Consider the following 24,921-nt stretch of genomic DNA (forward strand, 5'->3'; position numbering starts at 1 on the left):
GCGTGCCGTAAAGCGTGTCTAGATGTAAAATACTGCAGTAAAGCAGCCTATAGTAGCGTAAACAATGAAACAACATTTTCTATCGTCCAGACATCGTCACGTCGCCCAGATCTACAGACATATGAAAACATCCAACAATAAGCTCCACTCTATGATGACATGACCAGATAACGTCCATGGAGGAAATAAAACCACCAGGAAACGATGCATCACATGACCTTTTCCTATTACGGCCTCAGAGGGCCCTGCGTTGTCAGGGGTCCTTGTCGGGGGCGTTCTCTTTGGGGGCCAGGTGAAGCCCATCAAACTGGGCCTTATTGTTACATTGCTCATCCCTCAGTTGTGTCTTGCAGGAGAAAAGCTGACAGGTGTGAGGTGAGGCTGCTCGGCTGGTTGGGAGCGTCTCCGGTCTGCGCCGTCCGCCGTCCTGCTCGTAACGACCAAAGCATAAAGTCTGCAGCGTTAAGAGAGAAACGATAACTTCCTATCTCCACCTCCAGGGTCCTTCATGATGGTCAACTCCTCGCAGCATTTCGGGGGTCAACGGGCTCAGCTGCACCTGCTCCCGCTCAGCGAAAACGACACCCACTGCATCCAGTTCAGCTACTTCCTGTACAGCCGCGACGGCCACAGTCCCGGGGCCCTCCAGGTCTTCATCCGGGTCAACGGGGGCCCAAAGGGCAGCGCTGTGTGGAACGTCTCAGGCTCCCAGGGGCACCAGTGGCACCAGGTGGAGCTCGCCGTCAGCACCTTCTGGCCCAGCGAATACCAGGTGAGCCTTTATAGAAGATCTTTGACTTGTTAGCATTTATCAGTACAGTAACACAGGTACTACACACCACACAGTACAGTAACACAGATACTACAGCAGGTACTACACACCACATCAGTACAGTAACACAGATACTACAGCAGGTACTACACACCACACAGTACAGTAACACAGATACTACAGCAGGTACTACACACCACATCAGTACAGTAACACAGATACTACAGCAGGTACTACACACCACATCAGTACAGTAACACAGGTACTACAGCAGGTACTACACACCACATAGTACAGTAACACAGATACTACAGCAGGTACTACACACCACATCAGTACAGTAACACAGGTACTACAGCAGGTACTACACACCACATAGTACAGTAACACAGATACTACAGCAGGTGCCACACACCACATCAGTACAGTAACACAGGTACTACAGCAGGTACTACACACCACATAGTACAGTAACACAGGTACTACAGCAGGTACTACACACCACATCAGTACAGTAACACAGGTACTACAGCAGGTACTACACACCACACAGTACAGTAACACAGGTACTACAGCAGGTACTACACACCACATCACTACAGTAACACAGGTACTACAGCAGGTACCACACACCACATCACTACAGTAACACAGGTACTACAGCAGGTACCACACCCCACACAGTACAGTAACACAGGTACTACAGCAGGTACCACACACCACATCACTACAGTAACACAGGTACTACAGCAGGTACCACACCCCACACAGTACAGTAACACAGGTACTACAGCAGGTACCACACACCACATCACTACAGTAACACAGGTACTACAGCAGGTACCACACCCCACACAGTACAGTAACACAGGTACTACAGCAGGTACCACACCCCACACAGTACAGTAACACAGGTACTACAGCAGGTACTACACACCACATCAGTGGCTACACCGAGCAGAGATCTGTCAGGTGGAAATCACCACATTTCCCGTCCGAACGGCTTTACCATCCTACCGCATTACCGTCCACACAGCTTTACCGTCCGCAAGGCTTTACCATCCTACCGCATTACCGTCCACACAGCTTTACCGTCCGCAAGGCTTTACCGTCCGTAAGGCTTTACCGTCCGCAAGGCTTTACCGTCCGTAAGGCTTTACCGTCCGCAAGGCTTTACCGTCCGCAAGGCTTTACCGTCCGTAAGGCTTTACCGTCCGCAAGGCTTTACCGTCCGTAAGGCTTTACCGTCCGTAAGGCTTTACCGTCCGCAAGGCTTTACCGTCCGTAAGGCTTTACCGTCCGCAAGGCTTTACCGTCCGTAAGGCTTTACCGTCCGCAAGGCTTTACCGTCCGCAAGGCTTTACCGTCCGTAAGGCTTTACCGTCCGCAAGGCTTTACCGTCCGTAAGGCTTTACCGTCCGCAAGGCTTTACCGTCCGCAAGGCTTTACCGTCCGCAAGGCTTTACCGTCCGTAAGGCTTTACCGTCCGCAAGGCTTTACTGTCAGTACGGCTTGATCTTCCACACGACTTTACGGCTTTATAGCCTGCAGACTGGTACCTGAACGCATCACGACAAACATCATGCAGACTGAAAAATCTGACGAACATGTCATGATGAGATTTCCCAGCTTGCCTGAATGCTACAGTAACAGTGGGATTTGTGGGTCTGTTGAAGCCGCCGGATGAAGGCTGTGTGAAGGGCGGGGGGTTAAGGGACACCGCATCTCTGGCCCAGAAACGCCTGCAGAGACAGTGCCGCTCCCGCATCAATGAAGATCATCGGCAGCGAACAGATCGTCCCTGAGGAGGTGCGGCGAGGAGGAGCGCTTCAGAGGGCTGGAGGGAGAACGTGAGAGGGAGGAGGTGCTGGTGAAAGATTAGATGGAAAATAAATGGAAATCAGCAGAGATAGGCTGGCCGGCCATCAGAGGCTCAGTTTACTCAGCAGACTGTCGCTGCAGCCTTCTGTTCTGAATTACAGCTGATCGCTGCTGATCAAATCTGATCGCTACTGATCAATACTGATCGCTGCTGATCAAATCTGATCGCTACTGATCAATACTGATCGCTGCTGATCAATACTTATCGCTACTGGTCGCTACTGATCGCTGCTGATCAAATCTGATCGCTGCTGATCGCTGCTGATCAAATCTGATCGCTACTGATCAATACTGATCGCTGCTGATCAATACTTATCGCTACTGGTCGCTGCTGATCGCTGCTGATCAAATCTGATCGCTGCTGATCGCTGCTGATCAAATCTGATCGCTACTGATCAATACTGATCGCTGCTGATCAAATCTGATCGCTACTGATCAATACTGATCGCTACTGATCGCTGCTGATCGCTGCTGATCAAATCTGATCGCTGCTGATCAATACTGATCGCTGCTGATCGCTGCTGATCGCTACTGATCGCTGCTGATCGCTGCTGGTCGCTGCTGATCGCTACTGATCGCTGCTGATCGCTGCTGATCAATACTTATCGCTACTGGTCGCTACTGATCGCTGCTGATCGCTACTTATCGCTACTGATCGCTGCTGATCAATACTTATCGCTACTGGTCGCTACTGATCGCTGCTGATCGCTACTGATCGCTGCTGATCAATACTTATCGTTACTGATCGCTGCTGATCAATACTTATCGCTACTGGTCGCTACTGATCGCTGCTGATCAAATCTGATCGCTGCTGATCGCTGCTGATCAAATCTGATCGCTACTGATCAATACTGATCGCTGCTGATCGCTGCTGATCGCTACTTATCGCTACTGATCGCTGCTGATCAATACTTATCGCTACTGGTCGCTACTGATCGCTGCTGATCGCTACTGATCGCTGCTGATCAATACTTATCGTTACTGATCGCTGCTGATCAATACTTATCGCTACTGGTCGCTACTGATCGCTGCTGATCAAATCTGATCGCTGCTGATCGCTGCTGATCAAATCTGATCGCTACTGATCAATACTGATCGCTGCTGATCAATACTTATCGCTACTGGTCGCTGCTGATCGCTGCTGATCAAATCTGATCGCTGCTGATCAATACTGATCGCTGCTGATCAAATCTGATTGCCACTGATCGCTGCTGATCGCTGCTAATCGCTGCTGATCACTACTGATCAAATCTGATCGCTACTGATCAATACTGATCGCTGCTGATCAAATCTGATCGCTACTGATCAATACTGATCGCTACTGATCGCTGCTGATCGCTGCTGATCAAATCTGATCGCTGCTGATCAATACTGATCGCTGCTGATCGCTGCTGATCGCTACTGGTCGCTGCTGATCGCTACTGATCGCTGCTGATCGCTGCTGATCAATACTTATCGCTACTGGTCGCTACTGATCGCTGCTGATCGTTACTGATCGCTACTGATTGCTACTGATCGCTACTGATCAATTCTGATCGCTGCTGATCGCTACTGATCGCTGCTGATCGTTACTGATCGCTGCTGATCAAATCTGATCGCTACTGATCAATACTTATCGCTACTGATTGCTACTGATCGCTGCTGATCGTTACTGATCGCTACTGATTGCTACTAATCGCTGCTGATCAATACTTATCGCTACTGGTCGCTACTGATCGCTACTGATCGCTGCTGATCAAATCTGATCGCTACTGATCAATACTTATCGCTACTGGTCGCTACTGATTGCTACTGATCGCTGCTGATCAATACTTATCGCTACTGGTCGCTAATGATCGCTACTGATCGCTACTGATCGCTGCTGATCAAATCTGATCGCTACTGATCAATACTTATCGCTACTGGTCGCTACTGATCGCTACTGATCGCTACTGATCGCTGCTAATCGCTGCTGATCGCTACTGATCGCTACTGATCGCTACTGATCGCTGCTAATCGCTGCTGATCGCTACTGATCGCTGCTGATCGTTACTGATCGCTGCTGATCGCTACTGATCACTACTGATTGCTGCTAATCGCTGCTGATCGCTACTGATTGCTACTGATCGCTGCTGATCACTGCTGATCGCTACTGATCACTACTGATCGTTACTGATCGCTGCTGATCGCTACTGATCGCTACTGATCGTTACTGATCGCTGCTGATCGCTACTGATCACTACTGATCGCTGCTGATCGCTACTGATTGCTACTGATCGCTGCTGATCACTGCTGATCGCTACTGATCGCTGCTGATCACTACTGATCGCTGCTGATCGCTACTGATTGCTACTGATCGCTGCTAATCGCTGCTGATCGCTACTGATCGCTGCTGATCGCTACTGATCGCTGCTGATCGCTACTGATCGTTACTGGTCGCTACTGATCGCTGCTGATCGCTGCTGATCGCTACTGGTCGCTACTGATCGCTGCTGATCGCTGCTGATCGCTACTGGTCGCTACTGATCGCTGCTGATCGCTGCTGATCGCTACTGGTCGCTACTGATCGCTGCTGATCGCTGCTGATCGCTACTGATCACTACTGATCGCTGCTAATCGCTGCTGATCGCTACTGATCGCTGCTGATCGCTACTGATCGCTACTGATCGTTACTGGTCGCTACTGATCGCTACTGATCGCTGCTGATCAATACTGATCGCTGCTGATCGCTACTGATCAAATCTGATCGCTGCTGATCGCTACTGATCGCTGCTGATCGCTACTGATCGCTGCTGATTGCTACTGGTCGCTACTGATCGCTACTGATCGCTGCTGATCAATACTTATCGTTACTGGTCGCTACTGATCGTTACTGATCGCTACTGATCGCTGCTGATCAATACTTATCGCTACTGATCGCTGCTGATCGCTACTGATCGCTATTCATTGCTACTGATCGCTGCTGATCGCTACTGATCGCTGCTGATCAAATCTGATCGCTGCTGATCGCTACTGATCGCTGCTGATCAAATCTGATTGCTACTGATCAATACTTATCGCTACTGGTCGCTACTGATCGTTACTGATCGCTACTGATCAAATCTGATCGCTACTGATCAAATCTGATCGCTGCTGATCGCTACTGAGCGCTACTGATCGCTACTGATCAAATCTGATCGCTCCTGATCAAATCTGATCGCTGCTGATCGCTACTCATCGCTGCTGATCAATACTTATCGCTACTGATCGCTGCTGATCGCTGCTGATCGCTACTGGTCGCTACTGATCGCTGCTGATCAATACTTATCGTTACTGGTCGCTACTGGTCGCTACTGATCGTTACTGATCGCTACTGATCGCTGCTGATCAATACTTATCGCTACTGATCGCTGCTGATCAATACTTATCGCTACTGATCGCTGCTGATCGCTACTGATCGCTACTGATTGCTACTGATCGCTGCTGATCGTTACTGATCGCTACTGATCGCTACTGATCGTTACTGATCGCTACTGATCGCTGCTGATCAATACTTATCGCTACTGATCGCTGCTGATCAATACTTATCGTTACTGATCGCTGCTGATCGCTACTGATCGCTACTGATTGCTACTGATCGCTGCTGATCGTTACTGATCGCTACTGATCGCTACTGATCGCTACTGATCAAATCTGATCGCTGCTGATCGCTACTGATCGCTGCTGATCAAATCTGATCGCTACTGATCAATACTTATCGCTACTGATTGCTACTGATCGCTGCTGATCGTTACTGATCGCTACTGATTGCTACTGATCGCTGCTGATCAATACTTATCGCTACTGGTCGCTACTGATCGCTACTGATCGCTGCTGATCAAATCTGATCGCTACTGATCAATACTTATCGCTACTGGTCGCTACTGATTGCTACTGATCGCTGCTGATCAATACTTATCGCTACTGGTCGCTACTGATCGCTACTGATCGCTGCTGATCAAATCTGATCGCTGCTGATCAATACTTATCGCTACTGGTCGCTACTGGTCGCTACTGATCGCTACTGATCGCTGCTGATCGCTACTGGTCGCTACTGATCGCTACTGATCGCTGCTGATCAATACTTATCGCTACTGGTCGCTACTGATCGCTGCTGATCGCTACCGATCGCTGCTGATCAATACTTATCGTTACTGGTCGCTACTGATCGCTACTGATCGCTGCTGATCAATACTTATCGCTACTGATCGCTGCTGATCAATACTTATCGCTACTGATCGCTGCTGATCGCTACTGATCAAATCTGATCGCTGCTGATCGCTACTGATCGCTGCTGATCAATACTTATCGCTACTGATCGCTGCTGATCGCTACTGATCGCTACTGATTGCTACTGATCGCTGCTGATCGCTGCTGATCGCTACTGATCGCTGCTGATCAAATCTGATCGCTACTGATCAATACTTATCGCTACTGATTGCTACTGATCGCTGCTGATCGTTACTGATCGCTACTGATTGCTACTGATCGCTGCTGATCAATACTTATCGCTACTGGTCGCTACTGATTGCTACTGATCAAATCTGATCGCTACTGATCAATACTTATCGCTACTGGTCGCTACTGATTGCTACTGATCGCTGCTGATCAATACTTATCGCTACTGGTCGCTACTGATCGCTACTGATCGCTACTGATCGCTGCTGATCAAATCTGATCGCTACTGATCAATACTTATCGCTACTGGTCGCTACTGATCGCTACTGATCGCTACTGATCGCTACTGATCGCTGCTAATCGCTGCTGATCGCTACTGATCGCTACTGATCGCTACTGATCGCTGCTAATCGCTTCTGATCGCTACTGATCGCTGCTGATCGCTACTGATCGCTACTGATCGTTACTGATCGCTGCTGATCGCTGCTGATCGCTACTGATTGCTACTGATCGCTGCTGATCACTGCTGATCGCTGCTGATCGCTACTGGTCGCTACTGATCGCTGCTGATCGCTGCTGATCGCTACTGATCGCTACTGGTCGCTACTGATCACTACTGATCGCTGCTAATCGCTGCTGATTGCTACTGATCGCTGCTGATCGCTACTGATCGCTGCTGATCGCTACTGATCGCTACTGATCGTTACTGGTCGCTACTGATCGCTACTGATCGCTGCTGATCAATACTGATCGCTACTGATCGCTGCTGATCGCTACTGATCAAATCTGATCGCTGCTGATCGCTACTGATCGCTGCTGATCAATACTTATCGCTACTGATCGCTACTGATCGCTGCTGATTGCTACTGGTCGCTACTGATCGCTACTGATCGCTGCTGATCAGTACTTATCGTTACTGGTCGCTACTGATCGTTACTGATCGCTACTGATCGCTGCTGATCAATACTTATCGCTACTGATCGCTGCTGATCGCTACTGATCGCTATTCATTGCTACTGATCGCTGCTGATCAAATCTGATCGCTGCTGATCGCTACTGATCGCTGCTGATCAAATCTGATTGCTACTGATCAATACTTATCGCTACTGGTCGCTACTGATCGTTACTGATCGCTACTGATCAAATCTGATCGCTACTGATCAAATCTGATCGCTGCTGATCGCTACTGAGCGCTACTGATCGCTACTGATCAAATCTGATCGCTCCTGATCAAATCTGATCGCTGCTGATCACTACTGATCGCTGCTGATCAATACTTATCGCTACTGATCGCTGCTGATCGCTACTCATCGCTACTCATTGCTACTGATCGCTGCTGATCGCTACTGGTCGCTACTGATCGCTGCTGATCGCTGCTGATCAATACTTATCGTTACTGGTCGCTACTGGTCGCTACTGATCGTTACTGATCGCTGCTGATCAATACTTATCGCTACTGATCGCTGCTGATCAATACTTATCGCTACTGATCGCTGCTGATCGCTACTGATCGCTACTGATCTTTACTGATCGCTACTGATCGCTACTGATCAAATCTGATCGCTGCTGATCGCTACTGATCGCTGCTGATCTTTACTGATCGCTACTGATCGCTACTGATCGCTACTGATCAAATCTGATCGCTGCTGATCGCTACTGATCGCTGCTGATCAAATCTGATCGCTACTGATCAATACTTATCGCTACTGATTGCTACTGATCGCTGCTGATCGTTACTGATCGCTACTGATTGCTACTGATCGCTGCTGATCAATACTTATCGCTACTGGTCGCTACTGATCGCTACTGATCGCTGCTGATCAAATCTGATCGCTACTGATCAATACTTATCGCTACTGGTCGCTACTGATTGCTACTGATCGCTGCTGATCAATACTTATCGCTACTGATCGCTACTGATCGCTGCTGATCAAATCTGATCGCTACTGATCAATACTTATCGCTACTGGTCGCTACTGATCGCTACTGATCGCTGCTAATCGCTGCTGATCGCTACTGATCGCTACTGATCGCTGCTGATCAATACTTATCGCTACTGGTCGCTACTGATCGCTACTGATCGCTGCTGATCAAATCTGATCGCTACTGATCAATACTTATCGCTACTGATCGTTACTGATCGCTACTGATCGTTACTGATCGCTGCTGATCAATACTTATCGCTACTGATCGTTACTGATCGCTACTGATCGCTACTGATCGCTACTGATCGCTGCTGATCGCTACTGATCGCTACTGATCGCTACTGATCGCTGCTGATCGCTACTGATCGCTGCTGATCAATACTTATCGCTACTGATCGTTACTGATCGCTACTGATCGTTACTGATCGCTGCTGATCGCTACTGATCGCTACTGATCGCTGCTGATCGCTACTGATCGCTACTGATCGCTGCTGATCGCTACTGATCGTTACTGATCGCTGCTGATCGCTACTGATCACTACTGATCGCTGCTGATCGTTACTGATCGTTACTGATCGTTACTGATCGCTGCTGATCGCTACTGATCGCTACTGATCGCTGCTGATCGCTACTGATCGCTACTGATCGCTGCTGATCGCTACTGATCACTACTGATCGCTGCTGATCGCTACTGATCACTACTGATCGCTGCTAATCGCTTCTGATCGCTACTGATCGCTGCTGATCGCTACTGATCGTTACTGATCGCTGCTGATCGCTACTGATCACTACTGATCGCTGCTGATCGTTACTGATCGCTGCTAATCGCTGCTGATCGCTACTGATCGCTGCTGATCGCTACTGATCACTACTGATCGCTGCTGATCGTTACTGATCGCTGCTAATCGCTGCTGATCGCTACTGATCGCTACTGATCGCTGCTGATCGCTACTGATCACTACTGATCGCTGCTAATCGCTGCTGATCGCTACTGATCGCTGCTAATCGCTGCTGATCGCTACTGATCGCTGCTAATCGCTGCTGATTGCTACTGATCGCTGCTGATCGCTACTGATCACTACTGATCGCTGCTGATCGCTACTGATCGCTGCTAATCGCTGCTGATCGCTACTGATCGCTGTTGATCGCTACTGATCGCTACTGATCGCTACTGATCGCTGCTGATCGCTCCTGATCACTGCTGATCGCTGCTTATCGCTACTAATCGCTGCTGATCGCTGCTTTTTTTAGTTTTGTTGTTTTAGTTCTGTGGCTGGATGTTGCTGGGATTAGAAGGTGTTTCCCGCCATGTTTCTCTTCACTGAGCTAATCTCATGCAATCTTCTGAAAGGCTGCAGTCAGGAAACATGAATGGAACAGATTTTACTGTAAGCTGTGGAGGCTGGGAGCATCCAGTAGAAACAGTAGAAAAAGGCCGCAACGCTGCCTCCGGGCGCCGCGACGCCGCCTCCGGGCGCCGCATCAGCTGATAGCTGTTGGTAAAAGATGAAACTTTGCCGTCAGACATTACAAACCATCAGCATTGCGGCGCCTTAAACTCCGCCCACATGCCATTCTTTTCCCTCTCTGGATCTGTTCTTCCTTTTCTGCAGGTGTGTGTTACATATGATCTCCCACGCTGGGCTTCTCTGGGTTCCCAGCTTTCTCCATCAGCATCAAGCCTCACAACAGCATCTTCCTCTGCTGCTTTTTGTTTGGCTTCTGTTCAGCCAGGAAATCAATGTTAAATCTCGGTATGCAGACAAAACGTATTTGCTTGTTGTAAAGGAGAATGTGTCGAGACGGACCAATGCTTCAGCCTCCAGGACCATGAATGGAAACATAAAGGTCATATTTCCATGTTTACAGTGTAATAACGCATCAGGTCTGAAACTGCATATCAGGACAGTTTCACCATAAAAACAGCACCGCCAGAATTTTGCTCTTCGGTGCCCCCTAGTGTCAGCTGATTCAGCAACTTCACTGATCGCTCTCCAGCCTGTAAAAGTCACTTCTTTCCCTGATCATGTCCTCATGTCCTTATTTGCTGAGTCATCCTCAGAGCACATTAAAATAGCCATTGTGTTGACATGCAGTTGCTGGTGTGTGATGCTGCGCTGTGAAGCCAACATGGAGACATGACAATGATGAGGTGGAACGGGAGATTCTCATGGTGATGAGGTGGAACGGGAGATTCTCATGGTGATGAGGTGGAACGGGAGATTCTCATGGTGATGAGGTGGAACGGGAGATTCTCATGGTGATGAGGTGGAACGGGAGATTCTCATGGTGATGAGGTGGAACGGGAGATTCTCATGGTGATGAGGTGGAACGGGAGATTCTCATGGTGATGAGGTGGAACGGGAGATTCTCATCATGATGAGGTGGAACGGGAGATTCTCATGGTGATGAGGTGGAACGGGAGATTCTCATGGTGATGAGGTGGAACGGGAGATTCTTATCGTGATGAGGTGAAACGGGAGATTCTCATGGTGATGAGGTGGAACGGGAGATTCTCATGGTGATGAGGTGGAACGGGAGATTCTTATCGTGATGAGGTGGAACGGGAGATTCTCATGGTGATGTGGTGGAACGGGAGATTCTCATGGTGATGTGGTGGAATGGGAGATTCTCATCATGATGAGGTGGAACGGGAGATTCTCATGGTGATGAGGTGGAACGGGAGATTCTCATGGTGATGAGGTGGAACGGGAGATTCTCATCATGATGAGGTGGAACGGGAGATTCTCATGGTGATGAGGTGGAACGGGAGATTCTCATGGTGATGAGGTGGAACGGGAGATTCTTATCGTGATGAGGTGAAACGGGAGATTCTCATGGTGATGAGGTGGAACGGGAGATTCTCATGGTGATGAGGTGGAACGGGAGATTCTTATCGTGATGAGGTGGAACGGGAGATTCTCATGGTGATGTGGTGGAACGGGAGATTCTCATCATGATGAGGTGGAACGGGAGATTCTCATGGTGATGAGGTGAAACGGGAGATTCTCATGGTGATGAGGTGGAACGGGAGATTCTCATCATGATGTGGTGGCAAGGGAGATTCTCATGGTGATGAGGTGGAACGGGAGATTCTCATCATGATGTGGTGGCAAGGGAGATTCTCATGGTGATGAGGTGGAACGGGAGATTCTCATCATGATGAGGTGGAACGGGAGATTCTCATGGTGATGAGGTGGAACGGGAGATTCTCATCATGATGAGGTGGAACGGGAGATTCTCATCATGATGAGGTGGAACGGGAGATTCTCATCATGATGTGGTGGAACGGGAGATTCTCATCATGATGAGGTGGAACGGGAGATTCTCATCATGATGAGGTGGAACGGGAGATTCTCATCATGATGAGGTGGAACGGGAGATTCTCATCATGATGTGGTGGAACGGGAGATTCTCATGGTGATGTGGTGGAACGGGAGATTCTCATCATGATGTGGTGGAACGGGAGATTCTCATGGTGATGAGGTGGAACGGGAGATTCTCATCATGATGAGGTGGAACGGGAGATTCTCATCATGATGTGGTGGAACGGGAGATTCTCATGGTGATGTGGTGGAACGGGAGATTCTCATCATGATGTGGTGGAACGGGAGATTCTCATGGTGATGAGGTGGAACGGGAGATTCTCATGGTGATGTGGTGGAACGGGAGATTCTCATCATGATGTGGTGGAACGGGAGATTCTCATCATGATGTGGTGGAACGGGAGATTCTCATGGTGATGTGGTGGAACGGGAGATTCTCATGGTGATGGACCAGTGTTGGAGACCCCTGGTCTAGATGGACCTAAAAGGTTTTCCATTGGTGTTCTTGACTCGGTTTGGTGGGTTTGCCCCTAACATGATGCCGGAGACCGCTGCTGTATTTCTGTTCTGTACAGATGTACATCTCTGGCTCAGGGCTCTGGACGTGTTTATTCAGTCTAATTTCAAGACCACACACACACACACACACACACTGCTTTCGGTTTATTCCTGCTTCAAACAAATGATCCCGTTTGTGCGTCTACCTCTGTATCTGTACAGGGATTCCACTCTTGGCAGATTTGCATAATTTCTGATGTTTTCACGGCGTGCGTCGCTATCAGACTGCGGCGCTCGCCCTCGTCATGCACACTCGCAGTCAGATGGGCTTTATCAGTGAAGTGAGTGCTGGAAGCGGTGGGGTGAATGAATCGAGGGCGGTGGGCGCGTTGACGCGTGATGAATGGAAAAGTTAATCGGTCAGACGTCTGTAATGGTCCGACGTAGGAATGAAAACTAAAAATAAATGAGTGGACGAAGGCTTTGGTTTTTATCCATCTGCCAAGGCTTTTTGTGCTATTGACTTAGAGCCTGATGTATTGTCCGCATGTGAGTCCATCCACTCTTTTTGGCATAAAAAACAAGCAGGCTGTGTGAGTGCTACACGCTGTGTGATGCAGGTTCAGCCTACTTCTGCCGACTGCTGGCAGAGGGAATGATTTAGGCTCTGCTGACTGGAATTACCTCTCAGAGAGCCAGGATGACTCTGCTGCACGCTGGGAGGCCTTCGTTTGGCTTCCAGGCTCTGCGTGTGTCTGGCTCATTTAAATGAGCGACTGAAAACTTTGGTTGTGTTTCTGCTTCCTGCTGCTGCCGTGTGGATTTAATAAGAATCCTGGTTGGTAAAGGAGAAGAAGGATTTCTTCACCGCGAGACTCCGGAAGGTTCCACCAGCCAATCGCATCAAACTGCTGCAGAAACATCGTTCCATTACAGACTTCACTGTGTCTTCATTTCCGTTAACCTGGTCACGTCATGCAGAGAAGCGCACGTCAGCCACTCGCATGTGAACACGCACACATGGTTAACGTGCGTTACATATAAACGTGTTTGAACATGTGGGTCACATGTGTAAACGTGGTGTTGGAACATTTTCATGTGACACGTGATTTACATGTGATCCATATGTGGATCACATGTGTGGATAACATGGTTGGAGTATCGAACCACACATGTTCCACATGCAGTTTTTACGTTCGAGTCATCTGAACCGACTGTGTTGATCATAACTTCCAGACCGGTTGGAGGACCTCGCCATGTTGGCGAGCTGGTCAGGTTGAGCAGGTCCAGACCGGTTGGAGGACCTCGCCATGTTGGCGAGCTGGTCAGGTTGAGCAGGTCCAGACCGGTTGGAGGACCTCGCCATGTTGGCGAGCTGGTCAGGTTGAGCAGGTCCAGACCGGTTGGAGGACCTCGCCATGTTGGCGAGCTGGTCAGGTTGAGCAGGTCCAGACCGGTTGGAGGACCTCGCCATGTTGGCGTGCTGGTCAGGTTGAGCAGGTCCAGACCGGTTGGAGGACCTCGCCATGTTGGCGAGCTGGTCAGGTTGAGCAGGTCCAGACCGGTTGGAGGACCTCGCCATGTTGGCGAGCTGGTCAGGTTGAGCAGGTCCAGACCGGTTGGAGGACCTCGCCATGTTGGCGAGCTGGTCAGGTTGAGCAGGTCCAGACCGGTTGGAGGACCTCGCCATGTTGGCGAGCTGGTCAGGTTGAGCAGGTCCAGACCGGTTGGAGGACCTCGCCATGTTGGCGTGCTGGTCAGGTTGAGCAGGTCCAGACCGGTTGGAGGACCTCGCCATGTTGGCGTGCTGGTCAGGTTGAGCAGGTCCAGACCGGTTGGAGGACCTCGCCATGTTGGCGAGCTGGTCAGGTTGAGCAGGTCCAGACCGGTTGGAGGACCTCGCCATGTTGGCGAGCTGGTCAGGTTGAGCAGGTCCAGACCGGTTGGAGGACCTCGCCATGTTGGCGAGCTGGTCAGGTTGAGCAGGTCCAGACCGGTTGGAGGACCTCGCCATGTTGGCGAGCTGGTCAGGTTGAGCAGGTCCAGACCGGTTGGAGGACCTCGCCATGTTGGCGAGCTGGTCAGGTTGAGCAGGTCCAGACCGGTTGGAGGACCTCGCCATGTTGGCGAGCTGGTCAGGTTGAGCAGGTCCAGACCGGTTGGAGGACCTCGCCATGTTGGCGAGCTGGTCAGGTTGAGCAGGTCCAGACCGGTTGGAGGACCTCGCCATGTTGGCGAGCTGGTCAGGTTGAGCAGGTCCAGACCGGTTGGAGGACCTCGCCATGTTGGCGAGCTGGTCAGGTTGAGCAGGTCCAGACCGGTTGGAGGACCTCGCCATGTTGGCGAGCTGGTCAGGTTGAGCAGGTCCAGACCGGTTGGAGGACCTCGCCATGTTGGCGAGCTGGTCAGGTTGAGCAGGTCCAGACCGGTTGGAGGACCTCGCCATGTTGGCGAGCTGGTCAGGTTGAGCAGGTCCAGACCGGTTGGAGGACCTCGCCATGTTGGCGTGCTGGTCAGGTTGAGCAGGTCCAGACCGGTTGGAGGACCTCGCCATGTTGGCGAGCTGGTCAGGTTGAGCAGGTCCAGACCGGTTGGAGGACCTCGCCATGTTGGCGAGCTGGTCAGGTTGAGCAGGTCCAGACCGGTTGGAGGACCTCGCCATGTTGGCGAGCTGGTCAGGTTGAGCAGGTCCAGACCGGTTGGAGGACCTCGCCATGTTGGCGAGCTGGTCAGGTTGAGCAGGTCCAGACCGGTTGGAGGACCTCGCCATGTTGGCGTGCTGGTCAGGTTGAGCAGGTCCAGACCGGTTGGAGGACCTCGCCATGTTGGCGTGCTGGTCAGGTTGAGCAGGTCCAGACCGGTTGGAGGACCTCGCCATGTTGGCGTGCTGGTCAGGTTGAGCAGGTCCAGACCGGTTGGAGGACCTCGCCATGTTGGCGTGCTGGTCAGGTTGAGCAGGTCCAGACCGGTTGGAGGACCTCGCCATGTTGGCGAGCTGGTCAGGTTGAGCAGGTCCAGACCGGTTGGAGGACCTCGCCATGTTGGCGTGCTGGTCAGGTTGAGCAGGTCCAGACCGGTTGGAGGACCTCGGAGGATACCTTGGAAGGTCCGAGGAAGCAAGCGAGCGCTTAGCGATGCTTAAAACAGCTGCTGGTTACAACATTCCCACCAAGTCCGGCTCCTGTGCAGGACTCATGCTGATCCTTTCGGTTCCAGGCGCTATCCTAAATGTAGGATATGCATCTTTTCCCCCTGGACTGATGTGGCAACCCCAGTTTGGGAAGCGCAGTAGGAGCGAGGGCAGCTGTGTGTCCGGTAGGGTGAACCGCAGCTTCCAGCAGCCGTACGTGTTTTAGCGCCGCCTTCCACCACGGAGACCTTTTCCTCTCATGATAACGCCACACTGCAAGAGGCTAACAGTGTTTCAGCAGAGCCTCCAGAGAGCTCTGCTCTGACACTAAACTGTGGAGTTCCTCCTCGCCGGTTCCCAGACATTAAAAGGTTTCTACAATCTAACTGTTGTGTTTCTGACTTCTGCCTGTCTGGAGTCCACCAGTCCAGATGTGAGGGTCTGTCGTCAGATCTCATTTTGTCCCTTGTCTCCACAGGTCGTCTTCGAGGCCACAGTTTCTGAGGAACGACAGGGTTACATTGCTCTGGACGACATCATGCTGCTCAATTACCCCTGCTGTAAGTACCCGCCTCTGCACCGCACGAAGCCTGCCTGCTGACCAGCAGGCGGCTTGGAGGCCCGGGGGTTATCGCTGACCCTGATACGAGTCTGCTGATGGCAGGGGAAGGGACAGGATGCGACGTAGGCACATTTACCTGGACGCTGTGTTGTGTCCAGCCTGCAGTCACGCAGCAGGAGGCATATCTTCTGCAGCGGCTGAATCACTGAGCTTTCTGTCTGATCACCACCAACACTGCAAAGTGCTGCTGGACCTCATGTCTACATCTACAGCCAGGAAAAAGTCTGCTACCACTCTCATGTTTGGGGTTTTATTGTCAGATGTTTGTCTTGCTGCGTTCATTCTGACGGCCTCCACCGAGCTTTGCTCAATGTTGAATCCAGACCAGGAAATCGTTTTCCTGCACACGTCTCAGAAATCATCAGCTCTTTTCTGCTCCCTTATGTATGTAACAGCCTCTGTCGGGTGGTGCATTATTCTGCCGCGTCAGGAGCAGCAGCAAGCTGGGGAGCCCCGGTCCGTGCAGGAACCTTCCTGGAGCTATGATACGGCAGTCGGATCCAAACGGCAGTCGGATCCAAACGGCAGTCGGATCCAAACGGCAGTCGGATACCACGGCAGTCGGATACCACGGCAGTCGGATCCTACGGCAGTCGGATACCACGGCAGTCGGATGCTACGGCAGTCAGATACCACGGCAGTCGGATGCTACGGCAGTCAGATACCACGGCAGTCGGATCCCACGGCAGTCGGATGCTACGGCAGTCAGATACCACGGCAGTCGGATGCCACGGCAGTCGGATACCACGGCAGTCGGATACCACGGCAGTCGGATGCCACGGCAGTCAGATACCACGGCAGTCGGATCCCACGGCAGTCGGATCCCACGGCAGTCGGATCCCACGGCAGTCGGATGCCACGGCAGTCGGATGCCACGGCAGTCGGATCCCACGGCAGTCGGATCCCACGGCAGTCGGATCCCACGGCAGTCGGATCCCACGGCAGTCGGATCCCACGGCAGTCGGATCCCACGGCAGTCGGATCCCACGGCAGTCGGATACCACGGCAGTCGGATCCCACGGCAGTCGGATCCCACGGCAGTCGGATCCCACGGCAGTCGGATCCCACGGCAGTCGGATCCCACGGCAGTCGGATGCTACGGCAGTCGGATCCCACGGCAGTCGGATCCCACGGCAGTCAGATACCACGGCAGTCGGATCCCACGGCAGTCAGATACCACGGCAGTCGGATCCCACGGCAGTCGGATACCACGGCAGTCGGATGCCACGGCAGTCGGATCCCACGGCAGTCGGATCCCACGGCAGTCGGATCCCACGGCAGTCGGATCCCACGGCAGTCGGATACCACGGCAGTCGGATCCTACGGCAGTCGGATCCTACGGCAGTCGGATACCACGGCAGTCGGATCCTACGGCAGTCGGATCCTACGGCAGTCGGATACCACGGCAGTCGGATCCCACGGCAGTCGGATACCACGGCAGTCGGATCCTACGGCAGTCGGATCCTACGGCAGTCGGATACCACGGCAGTCGGATCCTACGGCAGTCGGATCCTACGGCAGTCGGATACCACGGCAGTCGGATCCCACAGCAGTCAGATACCACGGCAGTCGGATCCTACGGCAGTCGGATCCTACAGCAGTCAGATACCACGGCAGTCGGATCCCACAGCAGTCAGATACCACGGCAGTCAGATACCACGGCAGTCGGATCCTACAGTAGTCAGACACCACGGCAGTCGGATACCACGGCAGTCGGATCCTACGGCAGTCAGATACCACGGCAGTCGGATCCTACGGCAGTCGGATACCACGGCAGTCGGATACCACGGCAGTCAGATACCACGGCAGTCGGATCCTACAGCAGTCGGATACCACGGCAGTCGGATCCTACAGCAGTCGGATACCACGGCAGTTGGATCCTACAGCAGTCGGATACCACGGCAGTCGGATCCTACAGCAGTCAGATACCACGGCAGTCGGATCCTACAGCAGTCGGATACCACGGCAGTCGGATCCTACAGCAGTCGGATACCACGGCAGTCGGATCCTCTGAGGATGTGGAGGATGTTTACATCTTTGGATTATTGGTGATCGGGATTCTGCTGATTGGCGCTGGTGGAGTCCTGATCGACCTCAAGACCCGTGAGATTCTGGCAACAACTGGCAGGCTGCCAGAATTCTATAACGGTATGTGCCGGGCTAGCAGTGCACAGACTCTTGTGTTGACCGGACTCGACCATAAGCAGGATGCCAGTCTGGTCCAAACTGGACATCTGGCCACGGTCCCGGAGCTGGTCCGCAGAATCAACAACAACATGGAGAAAACGTCTGCTAGAATCGGTGGAAAGTGACCCCCCCATTCGGCGGTCTGGAGCTGCCTGCCTGAGATCTGCTATGGACTCAAGGCCGAGGGCAAATTGTTTTCCTCGCCTGGAACCCAAACAACAATCATATCTGGATTCGGCTTCCCAACGACCTTGGGCCAGCGCAACCCCCCTGAGAACGGAAGAAGACATGTTCATAGATGCTCTGTCCCCCTCCTCATCCACCCCCAGTCCCCTCCCACATGACTCACCGCCTCCCTGGACTTTGTGTGTCTTGTTTGGTCTGTGCTTCAGTGTATGAGGTTTTTTTCTCTGTATTTTCGGACCGCGTCTTCCTGGCGCGGCCCGGAGTTACATGACCTTTTTTTTGCCCTCGACCCCTTATGATCCTACTGTATCTCTGTTCTTATCTATTGTAAGGCAGCGCTGTAATAGCTGCATGGCCTAAGCTTGGCTCTGTATTGCTCTTTTGTAATGAATGTTACATGTTTGTATGTCTGACCTTGGACGAGCTGGCTTGAACTCTGAATTTCCCCTCGGGGATGAATAAAGTATCTTTGATTTGATTTGATTGAGGGAGCAAAATGGCAGAAAGAAGGGAGTCAATAAGGCGACGGTGACGAACTGGTTCACCGTCAGATGTCAGGAAATCACAGCGCTCCAAAACCCACACCTGGGTCTGGGTTCTGAGAGTGGAGCCATCAACATAAAAATCAGGTCAGGGTCAACTAGAGGTCGGTCAGAGAGGTCAGGTCTGGGGGTGCAGAGGATGGCCAGTCCAGCCACAGTCATGGAGCGTGTCATCACTGGATGTAGGACTGTGCATCGACTGACAGTCAAATTGGGAATAAAACGTCCAATACTGACGTTAAAGATGATTTCATCTACTACAACAAGACTCTCACACACACACACACACACACAGACGTGCACACGTGCATACCCACGCGCACAGCAACACTTCCTCCTTAGTGGTTTTGGAGAATTGAGAACATTTTCCAATGTTACACACACTTCTCCACTGGATTTAATGCAAATGTGTGTATCAGAAAAGGCTAAGGCTAATGCTCTAGCATAACTAGCTTAACCTTGGAAGTATACTGTCCTGAATGATCGGCCTCATGTTTACGGTATTTTGAAGACAGACAGGGTTTAAATGATTTGTTTGTTAACCTGCTCAGCGTGTTGACCCAGAGACCAGGCTGTCTACTGGCAGCCTTCACAAGAGTTGCTTCCCCTCGTCAAATAAAAGAACTTGATGTGAAAATAACATAGTTCAGATCAGGACTAAAACACCAGGCTGTCAGCAAATAAAAACATGGAGGATTCCAACCTTTGCTAATGTTCTTAGGTCATATTGTACCTGAGTGGCGTACACTGAAGCCAGGAAATTACCTTTTTTTTTTTTTTTTTTTTTTTTTAACCCCAACCTGTCCTGTCCAGCATCTCAGCATACAGAACAGCAATCTGCGTGCCATTGTTTGCCAGACAGATTTGCTCTGTCAAGGGAGACATGTCATGTATATAGCTGGCCTTGATAATCTGAATATTTTTGTTATAATTATTTTTTTTCCTTTTATCATTTTGCAATCATCGTCAGTCTTGATATGGCCAAGCTGGACCTGGCAGGGAAAGAGGAAAAAAAGAGAGAGAGAGATAAGAAAGTCGTGTCTAAGCTACCAAAGTTACAGTATTTGCAAAACAATATAAAGTACTGAAAAAAATACAAGACATAAGTAGGATAGTGACAATATTCAAAAGACAAAAAAATGAAAAAAGGAAAAAAAGTAAATGAATGAATAAAATAACAATTCCAATACCAACCGTTATTAAACATACCTACAGAGAGTCATCAGCAACATTTAGTAGGAAGCAGATGGGAAGATGAGCGCTTTGTGGGCGTGCACGTGTGAGTGTTCAACCTGTGATCATGCAATCAAAGATCAGCTGAGTGCTTGTAGGGGAACACGACCACGACCCGAGGTGTAGGGGAGGAAGCCAAGGCCCCCAGGGCCCGGCAAGCCCACCGCGCACAGAGCCCGGGCAGGCAAAGCAGAGAGAGCCTCCGTCCCCCGAGCCCAGAGCAGTGGAAAAATATTAAAAGCATTTAGACATATTTGCAGCCAAGAAGGTTGACTGAGACTGATAGATAGGTCTGCCTCCCATTTGGAAGTTGGCAAGGAATTTCAATCATCTATTTTTGACATCGACCTGTATATTTTTGAAAGTAACTGTAACGGCACAGGAGATGGGACCCAAAGGACACAGAAGACCTCAGGACTGGTTACAGATTTTATTGAAAATAACAGGGGACAAGGAAGCAGGAGGCTACAACAAGGACGGCTTGAAGTCCTCCTTGAGGACCCCAACTGTGTCCTTCTGGTGATGACAGGCGGGTTAGTGAAAGACGGCACACAGGGAGAATCCAACTCCAGGAAAAAATGCCCAAGAATGAAGAAAGGGAGTTCCTCTCACCCGAGGTGATTGGGGGTTTGTCCAGAATCCAAAATCCAAGTCCAATGTCCAGTCCAAGGTCCATACACAGAGTAGTAATGCGAGGGGAAGAAGCAAGGGAAAAACTCTGGCCAGGCAGGTTCTCGGGAGAAGGGGGAACAGGGCAGGAATACAGGGTAATCTTGAGTTCACAGAAGGCTGGAAGCGAACAAAGAGAATCTGACGATCTGGCAATCAACAATCCTGGGCTCGCTGCTTAAATAGAAGGAGGCACAGGTGGTAATCATCAGCTCATCAGCACAGGAGGGTGCCTTCAGGGACGACTGGGAAAAACCATGACAGTAACTTTGAGCTACGAAGTTCCATAAATTCTGCTACTGTGGGAGGAAGTTCCAAGTCTATTTGATGAGGGGGGAATTTCCTAAGTATAATGGATTTGAGTTGCTGATATTCTAGAAATCTGCTACTGTTAATTCCATATTGTGATGATAGTGTGTCAAAAGATAAAATTCTTCTGTTATGGATAATATGCTCTAAATAATTAATTCCTTTATTAATCCATTGTTTAAAGTTGATCATATTTATAGTTTAGAAGAATGTCAGGGTTGTTCCAGATAGGTGTGAGTTTACATGGGATTATTGATGAATTGTTTTTTTAAGAACTTCCCACCAAGCTGTCAGAGAGGTGCTAATGTTGACGCTTTTGAAGCACTTTAACTTTTTTACACTGAAGCTGAAGAATGGAAGATTAGAGATTTCCACATTGTCACAGAATGTTTGTTCTAAGTCTATCCATGGTTCATCTAATGGACTCGGTTTAAGCCATTTTAAGATATATTGCAGCCTATTTGCTAAGAAATAATGTTGAAAGTTAGGCAAGTCTAAGCCTCCCTGATCTTTAGGTTTTTGTAATGTTTTTAAACTAATCCGGGGTGGTTTATTCTTCCAGAGAAATTGGGAAGTGTATGATTCTAGTGATTTGAACCAGGTGGAGGGAGGTTTCATAGGAATCATGGAGAACAGGTAGTTGATTTTGGGTAGAACCATCATTTTTATCGTAGCAACTCTCCCCAAAAGTGAAATGGGGAGTGACTTCCAGCGAGTGAGATCATCTTCTATTGTCTTAAGAAGGTTAGTGTAATTACATTTTATCAGTTCTGAGAGCCTGGGGGGAATATTTATGCCTAAGTATCTAATGTTACCTGATTGTAAATTAATGTTGGATGGATTTTGAAACCTACAGTTAATTGGTAGGACTGTGCTCTTAGACCAATTAATAGAGTAGTCAGATAGTGATGAGAATTTATTAATTAGTGAGATTGTTTCAGATAATGATGTTTGTGAGTTTTGGAGGAATAGTAAAATATCATCGGCATAAAGGCTTATTTTATGAATTATATTTTTGGACTGGATGCCCTTTATTATTTGATTCTGTCGAATTGCAGCAGCTAGTGGTTCAATAAATACAGCAAAAAGTGAGAGAGAGAGTGGACAACCTTTGAAGATTAAAACTTGGAGAGGTTTGATCGTTCGTCCTGACTCTCGCATTAGGGGAGCTGTAGAAGATTTTGATCCAGTCAAGAAAGGAAGGTCCAAAGCCAAATCTATTTAAAGTAGCTAGTAAGAATTTCCAATTCACTCTATCAAAAGCCTTCTCTGCATCCAGAGAAACTATTGTTGTTTCCAGGTTATTGACGGTAGAGTAATCTATGATATTGATTAGCCTGCGCATGTTAACAGAGGAATATCTGCCTTTTATAAAGCCTGTCTGATCAGGGTGTATAATAAGTGGAGTTACTTTCTCTAACCTTGCAGCTAAAGCTTTGCAGATTATTTTAAGGTCTGCATTTATCAGTGATATGGGTCTGTAGCTAGATGGAAGTGTGGAGTCTTTGCCTGGTTTTAACAGTACAATGATGCTGGCAGAATTCATGTTTTGGGGTAAGTAGCCATTTTCCTTTATTTGTGTCACCATTTAGAAAAACGTAGGGGCCAGTGTTGTCCAGAATACCTGATAGAACTCTGCTGGGAAGCCATCCGGTCCTGGGGCTTTTTTACATGGCATATGTTTGAGGGCTTCATGTAGCTCCTCTGCTGTAAGGGGGGAATCTAAGGCTGTAACGTCTTCCTGCTGTAGTCCTGGGAGGTCTATATTATTAAGAAACTGATTTATGTCATTATCTGATGGATCTAATCGGGATGTATACAGATTTTTATAGAAGTCTCTAAAAATGCTATTTATTGTGTCAGGGTCATGTAAGATATTACCTGCTGGATCTTTAACAGATGAAATAGTTGCTCTTTCTTTGTTTGTTTTTAGTTGACTGGCTAAAAATTTTCCAGATTTGTTGCTGTGTTCAAACCTCTCCAAGCGTAACCTTTGCACCAGAAACTCCGTTCTTTCGTTGATTATTTTGTTTGATTCAAGTTTCGCCTTCCTTATTTGATACAACGTTTGTTCATTTGGTAAAGCACTGTAGGCATCCTCTAATGATTTAATTCTTAATTCTAGTTCTGATATTTTTGAGTTATCCTTCTTTTTTTTTATATGATGCAAAAGAGATCATTTTTCCTCTCATTACCGCCTTACCTGCTTCCCACAGAACACATGCTGAAACTCCTGGTTTATCATTATTTTCTAGGTAAACAGCCCATTCTTTTGTGAAATAGCTGATAAAGTCGGGGTCTTTAAGCAGTGCTGTATTGAATCTCCAGCTTTTAGCAGGTGGTGTGATTCTCGTATTTCTTACAGTGAAGGAAACTGGTGCATGATCGCTGACTGTAATGGGGTGGATCTGGGTTTCTGAAATCATACACACCAACAAGCTGCTAACCAGGAAATAATCTAGCCTAGAATATGAGTGGTGAACTGAGGAAAAACAAGTGTATTCCTTGATATTAGGATGAAAAGACCGCCATATATCGCAAAGACCAAGTTCCTCCATATATTGTTTAACAGTGTCTGTAGACTGCCAGGTTCTATTGTTTTCTGAATTATTCATCCTGTCTACGGGACCCATTACCACATTAAAATCTCCTCCTATGATATAAGTGTGCTGTCTGAGTGTTCTGAGACAGTTTTAAAAAAGGAATGAAAGAAGGAGGAATCATCCACATTTGGCCCATATATGTTAGCTAAGCATAACTTCATATTTTGGATAGTTAATGTCACTATAATATATCTTCCCTCTGGATCTGTGGTTCTGTTGGTTTCTGTGAATGTCACTTTTCTATTTATCAAAATGGCAACCCCTCTCTGTCTGGAGTTATAGCAGGCGGAGTAAACATGAGGAAATTGTGATGTAGAGAGAGCATCCAAGTATTTGTCATATGAATCTCCTGTAAGAACACAATGTCTGCCTGTAGATCATTTAGCCTGTTAAAGATTTTTAGTCTCTTCTCTCTGGTCCCAGCTCCGTGAATATTCCACGTGATAAACCTAAGTACTGTCATGCTTATGGTGACAGGGTCACTATTGTGAGCAAACATTAAACTCTGATTAAATCCCAGTGAGACTTATTAGCCCTAATATCACCAGTGCAAAGCGTGTAGAGTGTGGATACATATCTGAGGTTAGTAGAGCCAGGGAGTGGTGTTATGGTCACGATGTAGCTGGCCATTGACATAGAGCTT

The 24,921-nt window shown here is 49.4% G+C and overlaps 1 protein-coding gene across 1 annotated transcript in view; it reads left to right on the plus strand.

Annotated features, from left to right (window-relative positions):
- The window catches only part of ptprua (protein tyrosine phosphatase receptor type Ua), a 370,817-nt gene that overhangs the window by 178,256 nt on the left and 167,640 nt on the right, over positions 1-24,921 (plus strand). The window contains exons 3-4 of the mRNA XM_079258799.1: positions 501-772; positions 16,406-16,487. Of these exons, the coding sequence (XP_079114925.1) occupies positions 501-772; positions 16,406-16,487 (354 nt within the window). The remainder of the gene's footprint in view (positions 1-500; positions 773-16,405; positions 16,488-24,921) is intronic.

The sequence above is a fragment of the Telmatherina bonti genome (assembly GCF_933228915.1).
Source record: "Telmatherina bonti genome assembly, chromosome: 19".
In the NCBI taxonomy this organism is placed as follows: Eukaryota; Metazoa; Chordata; class Actinopteri; order Atheriniformes; family Telmatherinidae; genus Telmatherina; species Telmatherina bonti.